This window comes from Ciconia boyciana, chromosome 6 (genome assembly GCF_034638445.1).
Source record: "Ciconia boyciana chromosome 6, ASM3463844v1, whole genome shotgun sequence".
Lineage (NCBI taxonomy): Eukaryota > Metazoa > Chordata > Aves > Ciconiiformes > Ciconiidae > Ciconia > Ciconia boyciana.
In genome coordinates, this window is record NC_132939.1 from 65727698 (window position 1) to 65737241 (window position 9544).

Below are 9544 nucleotides of genomic sequence, written 5' to 3' on the forward strand. Positions count from 1 at the left end.
TGGAGAGTGTGGGGAGTGGTCCTGGCCTCTGCTGGAGTGTCTGGGGACAGCTGGCCCCTGCCCCTTCGTGATGGGCTGCAGGGCCGTGAGGGGAGAGGAGCTGTAAGGGGAGAGGGGCCATGAGGGGAAGAGGGACTTTGAGGGAGATGGGCCGTGAGGGGAGAGGGGCCGTGAGGGGAAGAGGGACTTTGAGGGGAGATGGAGCCGTGAGGGGAAGAGGGACTTTGAGGGGAGTGGGCTGTGAAGGGAGTGGGCTGTGAGGGGAGAGGGGCCGTGAGGGGAGAGGGGCCGTGAGGGGAGAGGGCTGTGAGAGGAGAGGGGCCTTGTGGGGACAGGGGCTGTGGGGACCCGTCCTCGACTCTGGGATGGGGATGATGCCGGTGTGGGGTGAAGGGGGGGTCCCTGTCCCCAGCCTGGCCGTGGTGGCCGGCCTCTCCCGGCCTCGCCGTTGGGCTGTGGGGGCGCGGCTCCCCCGCCCCCGGGCCGCGGGGCGGGCGGGCCGGGCCGGTTCCCCGGGCAACGGCGGCCCGGCGACGTCAGCGGCTGGCGGGGCCGGGGCCCGGCGCGGGCGGGGAGCGCGGCGGGCGGGCAGCGCCTCTGCAGCCGCGGCGCGGGCCGGGGCATGAGGCTGCGCATGGAGCCGGCGGCGGGCGGGCCGGGCAACCTGTCCCGCGGCGGCGGCAATGAGAGCGGCGGGGCGGCGGCGGCGGCGGCCGGGGTGGCGGGGTGGTCTGCGGCGGCGCTGGCTTCGCAGGCGCTGGCGCTGCTGCTCATCTTCGCCATCTCGGCGCTGGGCAACGGGGCGGTGGTGCTGGTGATCGCCCGGCACCGGCAGCTCCGCACGGTCACCAACGCCTTCGTGCTGTCGCTGTCGCTGTCGGAGCTGCTGGGCGCCCTGCTCTGCCTGCCCCTGGCCTTCCTCAGCCTGCTCAGCCGCCCGCCCGGCGCCTGGCTCTTCGGGCAGCGCCTCTGCCTGGCCAGCGCCGCCCTCCACGCCGGGCTGGGCATCGCCGCCACCCTCACCATGGCCCTCCTCTCCTTCGACCGCTACTGCGCCATCGTCCGCCAGCCCCGACACAAGATGGGCCGCCGCCGCGCCGCCCAGCTCCTGGCCGCCGTCTGGCTGGCTGCCCTGGCCCTGGCCGGACCCTGGTACGGGCTGGCGGGCGAGGGGCGGCAAGAGGCCCGGCCTGGGGCCTACCGCTGCGTCTACGTGCTGCCCTGGGGCTCCTCCCGGCTGGGGCCGCCCTACGGCGCGGCCCTCATCGTGCTCTGCTACCTCCTGCCCTTTGCCCTCATGTGCTTCTGCCACTACAACATCTGCCGGGCGGTGCGGCTGGCCGAGAGCCGCGTGCGGCCCCTCACCACCTACGGGCACCTGCTGCGGGCCTACGGGGAGATGCGCACAGCCACCACCGTCCTCATCATGATCGTCTCCATCATCTGCTGCTGGGGCCCCTACTGCATCCTGGGGCTGGCTGCTGCCGCTGGCCACCTGCCCTTCTCGCCCACCATGGACGCCGTGGCCAGCGGGATGGCCTGGGCCAATGGCGCCATCAACCCCCTCATCTACGCCGCCCGCAACCCCAACATCTCTGTGCTGCTCCGGCGCAGCCGTGAGGGTGGCTACAGGACTAGGAACAATGTGGCAGCCTACCTTTCGGTCCCAGGCCGCCGGCCGGAGCCCCAGAGCCGGGCTGACCGCGTCCGGGAACGCTATGTCAACCGGCACAGCGGGCCCCCGGGCAGCGTCCCGTCCTCTTCCAGCCCAGCGAGCGGGGGAGAGGTGGCCATGTGGGCCTGCAAGAACCCTGCCGTCCTTTTCTGTCGGGACGGGCAACCGGACACCGTCTCTGAGGCTGCCTTGCAGGCCAAAGCGGACACCGTCAATACCAGCCTCTGAAGGGACTGGGGTCCGGGATGGAGGCTTTGGGCCCTGGGGCCATCTCCCTGAGGAAATGCAAGGAGCCCTGGCACTTGGAGCCCTTTGCAGCCAGACTACCAGGTGATTGGAGAGATGGGACTGCGTGAGCCACAGAGTGGTTTCTTCTCCATTGCGCGAATTCTGGTTTGGTGACCCAGTCTGCAAGCAGCGAGAGACCCATGGGGAAAGGGTCTTCCCTTTCAGCCCCTTCCCTTTCAGCAGGCCTGACACACTGGTGATAGCTGCTGAACCCAACCAGTACAAGAATTTGACTGCAAGAACGAAACAGCGTTTGCTCCAGTCCTGCAGAAAGTGCCACAGTGGAGCTAAGAGGCAGACATACAAATACGGCCCAAAACTGACTGACTGTGTGAGCTGTTTGTTAAGTGCCAAAAAAGCAATTGAAAGCTGAGTGCTGGCAGCTGGAAGACACTCTGAAAACACCACACTGTGAAAACCGCATTATGGCAGGAAAATGCTGCTTTAACCCATTATATGTGGAAGTGCTGATAGTCAGAAAGTCATAGACTGTAGGACAGGCTAAAAAAGTGATCTATTAAGAGGATTTTTTTTTTCCAAACTCCCAAGCATAACAAAACAGTAATTGTTGTGACAGGGAAGATGTGTGATACTGGGAGGGAAGGAAAGGAAGATGAAACCTCAGTTGTCAGAATTTTGGCAGCCTTTTCCTTTTTTTTTTGCAGGTACAGTCAGCTTAAAATACTATGAATATGAGAAATGAGAGTTCTTCAGACAGACTGAGGAAAACAGTGTGGGTGTAGACTGTGGTATCACTGAGTCTGTGCACAAGGTGTGCATTTTCTTTTTGAGCTCATCCGAAGTGTCTCACATCTCTAAGAGTTTAACCATGTTTAGAGGAGTCATGCAAGAGAGGTGAGTATCTGAAAGGAGAGGTAAAGCAATACCATGCGCTCTTCGTGTGCTCTTAAGCATGTGAAAATATGTATATGCAGAGAACAAGTATTACTGTATTGATGGCAGCAATCCATCTGGAGTATAATATTTAAAAACCAGCTCTGTTTGCCATTGAAAAAAAGGAATATAACACAATGGAAGTGTGATTGCATGGTATAAATTCATATGAATGTATCAGTACAATTTTTTTGTCCAAAAGCCTAAAGCCTTGAATTAGTATTTTGAATCAGAAACTAAGATTGGGCCTTCCTTTATCTTTGCCAGAGTTATACATGAAAGACAGGCAGTGTTTTCCCTTGTACAGGCTTTAAAAATACAATGTTACTATTTTACCAGCTTTTTCAACTGTTTGTGACCCAAGTGAACATACTATCATTTTGGAACTGAAAGACAAGAAATAAATTGTCTTTTATGCAGGAGGTTTAAGTGTCTCAGCCTGGCATCATTCTCAGCCCAGCCTTGAGAAGGGAACTTCTTTAAAAAATTGCCAGATGAATGATAGTAGAGAGAGACCTAATTGTTCATGAAATTTTAATGCAGCCGTTTTTCATGCTGTGAGCAGTAATGTAATTTCCTTCTGTGATGCTCCTGAAGTCCATGAGGAAAAGATTTGACCCTTCACTACTTCTCAGCACTGATACTTTGCCCTGCAGATCCTGGATTTTGCAAGTTGAGCAGTGTATTCGTACTGTTTCAAAGAGAAGCTGTACAGAAAACCCACAGCTTTTCACAGAAGCTGTTTGACAGCAAGTGAACTCCAGTGACTTGTTAGAAGGGTAGGACAGGAATTTCTTGCATACCTGCCCTTCCGCAGCAAGGTATGGTTAGTGTAAAGTGAAAGAGGTGGTTGTGAATGATGAGATTAGATTTAACTCTTACCTAGGTGGCTGGCAGGTGGTAACAAGGAGATTGGTGTGGGCTAATTTGCCATACAGAGTGCTCTGGTGTTTGAAAGAGCTTCAAGAGCTTCTGCCTGAGTCCCAATAGTCATTGACTCTTATATTATCTATAGAAAAATTCAACTGCGATCCAGGAGATAGATAGCAAAGAAAACCCGCGGGGTTCTGCCTTCCCAGAAGGGATGTTTCTCCATGAGTTGTAGCCACCGTCCTTAGAGTACGTTCCTGTGCTCTGTAAATGCCATGGGGAGGACAGAAGCAAGGAAAACTGTCCAAGCTCAATACTCAGCAGCCTTACGTGTGTGTAGTATAGACAGCAGGCAAAGGCAGACCGCTTGTAGTTCATCTATCGCCTGCAGAGCAGCACCCTAACTCCGATCCCCTGGCCATGGTACAATTAGCGTGTTTGGCATGTATTCTTTATTGTGGTAAGAAGTCCGTGTTATAGGGGAAAGGATGTCACTGTTTGTAGCTTGGCTCCTCTGCAGCGCTGAAGCAGAGCCTGCACTTTGACCAGAAGTGATCATCTAGAGCCTTCCTGTCTTGAGCACCACACAGATTTACAGGTGTTTTTTTTACTTTTTGCATGCAAGAAGTTCTTTTTCTGCCAATTGGAACAAAATTTGTCAGAGTAGACGAACTAAGGGATAGTTCTTGGGTTAAGAAAACGAGGCAGATGAAGGTCCAGCACTGCTGTGCCTGACTCGTGGCGTGCCGTTCAGTGCTATGGCTGCATTGATCATATGGCTAAAAGCCCCTAAAAAAGGTGGTTGTGCTCCCCTCAGTGCTCGACTCTGGCCACCTTCCTAGTTTCTGTCCCCACCACCCCAGCTGACTTGCTAATCAGCTCAGGCACTAAACAACAGAAACCCATTGATTCCCTCTTTTGCGTGCTGGTTTAATTTTCTACTGATCTAATGCCATGACCAGCGTACCACAGGCCAGGTAAGCATCCTTGTGGCAGTTGCTACTGGCAAGGGCAGGACTGGGATTTCAACTTGTTTTTAACAAGCGCTGGCTGGTGCTGTACGTTGGACTTGTATGTGCAGAGCTGAATGAGGGCAACTGGCTGTGGTCTTTGAGCTGTCACAAATTAGCACTTTTCTTTAAACAATAACTTGGTCTGTAGCAAGGGGAGATTCTTGACCAGATCCTTTTTGACGTGGACCTGTTGCAGCTCCAGTAGAGAGCCAGCCTGTGATTTAAAGTTGTGCCTGTCCTGCACTCCTCATAATCACAGCAGTGTTGAGCAAGTCAGGTACAGGAGTGTCTACAGCTGCATTTTTAAGTGTGCTTGAAAAAATACAACCAAATGGTGAAGTGTCTTAAATAGACTACAAACAGCAGAGACACACACAAACGCACACAAAACACGCCAAAAGTTGCAGGCTGCCTGCTGAAACAGTACTTGAAATGCTATTGTGTCCCAGCTGTGCTGAAGGTTGCTGCCTCTCGTCAACAGTGCAGAGTGGGTGAGAAGGTCTTGGCCATGCGAAGACACAAGCCAGCGTGTCAGTCAGTCCTTGTACCCAACAATAGCTCCATGGGTTCATCCAGGAGAAGGAGAACTGAGGGTTACCTCGCTGTTTTACCCTAGCACTGAAAGCTCTGCCCATGGTCACAGCTGCTTTTTCCCAAGTAAGAAAACATTGCAGAAGGTGGCTCCTGGCCAAGACTCTACAGGGACATCAGCTCCACACCTCTTACATGCCCATGCTGGTGTCACCCCACTTAGAGATCCCCTTCCTTTGAGCTGAAGAGAAACTCGGAAGGCAGCAAGACACCAAGCGTTTAGATGCTGCAAAACTAGCTTTGAGGCTCCAACCCTCCAGCCATGGCTCTGCAATATTTCTTTCCTACTTCCTCCCTTGAGATGAGCCTGGATGCAAGGCAAAGCAGAAGTCATTTGCACAAGGGCTCTGTGAAGGACATTGGGATGCTTTTTAGCACCCCAATTCAAAAATCATGAGTGATTCAGTGCAGGATATTCGGCATAAGATAGAGAGCAGTTCACAGGATTTGAAGACCAGTTCAGCCCTGGATACCAGTGACGTTAGTCAAAGCCAAATCTAAATATTAGTCCTTGGGCTCTTCAGTCCCTTGTGTACTTTCCGGCATACTTACCCTCAGTTTGAGTGCCATACTATTTGGCAATGATACACATGGCACTGATGTATCTTAGAAGGGAAACATTAAGTCTTGATGAATGAAAAACACTTTGAAAAGTACTGTTCCAACTGGTGTCAGTGGTAGTTCTGCCATTGATTTAATCATCAGATTCATTCAAGTAATTATTTTCCTCTCCCTTCCTAATCTCTAGATGAAGTCTGAATTCAAAGCAAATGCTTTCTGCATAACTTACTAAGTGTGAACAGTTAGCAGTTTATAAGTGACGGCCTGATGGGCTGTATTAGCTGACGATAATCACCAGAACTGGAATAGCTCACGTGAATGAGATCCCCCATCCCCGCTTCTCTTTCAGCACTGGCGTTGGTTTATATATCCAGTAGATGCCAGCAGAGATCTGAGCAGCCAGCACAGCTTTTCTGCTAATGATCCTAAGAAAAGCCTCCTTCTGTTAATGAGATCAACCACTCTGCCCTCAGGACTGCCACGTCCCAAATAAAAACATTCAGAGCAAGGGTTGCAACCAATGCAGTTCAAGCCCTAAGTGTACCTCTCTGAAACCTAGTTTCAAAGACGGATTCAGTAGTCATCGTTAAACTCAACACATGCTGCTCTGTGGAAGGTTTGTCGTAGAGGCTGAAATGAATAATTTGGAAAACATGTCAGAAAAGTAGCGTTTTGTGCAATGCGGGCTAATGTCTATGCTGCATGCTCTCCAGAGCTGCAAAAGTTGCAGCCCGGATGCCTGGTGAGATCAGTCCTGATGCTCTCAGGGTGCTTAGTTCAGCAGCAGAGCTGCCTCTTCCCTCTAGCTGCATTTGTATTTTTATATGGTGACTCTGATTATTAATAATAAATGGGTGAGCCTCTAGATGTGCTTGCAAAGCATTACACAGGCACAAGGTAGTAACTAAGCGCTGGAAGAATAAAGTGGTCCCAAATCCTGCAGGAGGAGTAAACCCACAATGGGATCCAGGCTTGGGTGACCCCATGCCCAGCTGCGCTGTGCTGCTCTGCTGCTGCAAGCCGTGAGCTTGCCAGGATCAGCGGGGTGGGTCCCAGTGGCTTCACTGGGGCTGGATGTGGGAGGACAAGGTGCTACCCATACCACGGCCAGCCCTCTTGCTGTTCCCAGTTTGCACAGGAGCAATGGGGTGCTAATGCCGTGCTGGTGGCAGCACACCGCCTGAGTCTTGAAGCATCTACATTCACCCCAGCTGAAGTCCTTGGGGAACATCTCTGCTTTTCTAGGTATTTCTTCCTAGGAAATCACCACAGTGAGAAGCAGGAGGAAAAGTGACATGGAGAGACAGACCGTAAATCCCTCTCAGTGGCACAAAATGGATGAGTCACTGGGGAAATTAAAGAGAAAGTAGGAGAAACCCCAGAGCACAACACCAGGGCCTGCATTAGTTTGGCTGGAGAGTGATGGATGATCTGCTCAGCCAAGAAGACCCCAGGAGGCTGTGACTGAAGCCAGAGGAAATTTAGCAACCGGGAACTCGCAAAGGGAATACTGGCACAGCGTGATGTGCACTGGGGGTCACATCCTGCACTGGATTAACTTGAAAAGACCCCGTCCTCATCAGGCAGCTGTGCCAGAAGGAAGGCAGGTGGTGACACGCTCCAGCATTTCTGTCCTGGGGAGGTGGCAGTCCTGCCCTGCTCCTGTCCCCATTGCTGTGGGCATCGCCACTCTGTGCTCAGCTCCACACACCTCAGGGGTGAGTTTTTGGCTGATCCTTAAACCCAGGCTCTTCTAGTGCAATCTGTAATAGCCACAACTGAAGAACAATCCCTGTGTTTTCTGCAGGGACCGTTGCGCTCATCTTGCCACCCCAGCTGCAGGGGTAGTGCTGGGACTTGCTGCTCAGGCAGCAGTCAAGCCCTGAAGCCTTGCTTGGGCTGTTTGTACTGGATAAAGCAGCACACCAATGGGCCCTTAGGCTTCTGGGGTGATCATGAAAGATGAGCTGGATCCAGCTATGTTTCAGCAGAAGAAGTAAAAACATTTTGGTTTTAGGAGCCATTTGTTATTTGTGCTATTTCTTGTCTTGCTGGCACTGAGCTCCTCCAGGTTCAGCTGGTTTCATAAAAGCAAGCACTGGCAGAAGCCCACAAAAACAGATTGGGGAACAATTTCCAAGTACTTGAGCTCCTTAATTTCCTGCATCCATTATCCTTGCCTTTATAAACTATTTTCAACTTTAGCTCTTCCATAAATAATCAGCTCAGAAACTAATAAACAGGGGAGCATCTAAAGAGAGTCATAAACTGAAAAAAGTTTTTTTTTAAAGCTTTGCTCTGAAAAGAGGATTGCACCTTTTCTCAGAGGGGTTTTTATTCTTGCGTGTGCTGAAGAGTTAAAGGTGTTTGCAAACCTCAGTGCTTCACACGTGGGTGCTTTCCCTTCAAACATGGGGACACCTGCTCCTCCTTGCCCCCACCATAAAGGAGAAGCAGAAAGGTGCAGTGGGGGTGACTTTGGGGAGGTCACTTAGGAAGACTACACCCCTCAGCTCCTGGGGTGGAGATCGGGAGTGGAAATATTCAGTGCTGCCCTTCTGCATCTGGAGGAACACCTCTGCTTCTCCCAGGGGCTGGAGCAAGTCTGGCTGAAGGCAGCAGGAATCTCTCCACCTGCTTCTGCCAGCAGGACTGATGTGGAGGCTTAAACACTTAGATTTATGCTCGGGGGCTTGACCAGAGGGCTTCACTGAAGTGTGCACACTCAGAGCAGATGGAAATTGTGCCCAGGTTGGGGCTGCACGTGGGTGCTGGGCTGGCTCGTAGGCGAGGCTGACAGCTAGCACTGGGCTAGCCCACCCCACCCCACCACAGTGGAGGTCAGCTGGGGAGATGCTGGTGCTGCAGCTGGTGAGGAACAAAACCCCCTGGATGAGTCCTACAAATTAAAAACCCTCAGGGTCACAGACATGGACAAAAGCAACAAGATAAATTTCTCTTAAATCTCTCACCCAGCAATTCCCTCACAACCACATAAATGTAATTTGCTTACCTGATCTAGCAACATACTCTGAACTAATCTCAGCATCAGGGAAAGAAAAAATGCTCTGAGTAACCAGGTCACTTATTTCTCCAGTGAAATCTAATGTGCCGTGGCACTTGTGCTCCTCCCTGACCTGTGCCTGTGGCTGCTGTGCTCAGTCTGGTGCATTTTACAGAACGTTTGGTAATATACCATCCCTGAGGTCATGTCAAGTTTTGAATAAAGCATCTGAATTGTGGATTATTTTCTAGAAAATGTAACTCAAACAGTAATCACCCCCTGCTATTAAGTTGGAAAGATTTGTCATAGAAACTAGGTCTTGCCTGAGTGCTTCACACTGATTTCACAGTAAAAAGGGTTCCAGGCAGAGGCTGGGAGCTGGGTGAAGAGCATGGCTGGGGCTTCCTCCCCTTTCCTTCGGCCCAGGGGATGCTCTGTACAGAGCTTGGCAAAGTAAATCCATGCGAACATATACAAGTGCAAATTCAAGCAGATGGAAAACCTCCTGGTATCCCACAGCGCTCAAAGCCCAGGGAAAGTCATGGGCACCAGCCCAGCCCAGCTTTGCTTACAGCAGTGTCCTGGAAACCCAAGGGGATGGGTTAGGCAGCAGGAGCATAGCTATGTTTGGCTGTCCTGTGTCCTCCA

At 52.1% G+C, this 9544-nt stretch overlaps 1 protein-coding gene across 1 annotated transcript; it reads left to right on the plus strand.

Annotated features, from left to right (window-relative positions):
* The first annotated feature begins 622 nt into the window (after positions 1-622).
* On the plus strand, positions 623-2662 carry GPR135 (G protein-coupled receptor 135). Its single transcript, XM_072865519.1, has one exon. The coding sequence runs from the start codon at positions 623-625 to the stop codon at positions 1901-1903; it is 1281 nt and encodes a 426-aa protein (XP_072721620.1). The 3' UTR covers positions 1904-2662.
* Positions 2663-9544: the final 6882 nt, after the last annotated feature.

What these genes read in the sequence shown, in the direction of transcription:
- GPR135 (XM_072865519.1), top strand. Translation starts at nt 623, where the DNA reads ATGAGGCTGCGCATGGAGCCGGCGGCGGGCGGGCCGGGCAACCTGTCC.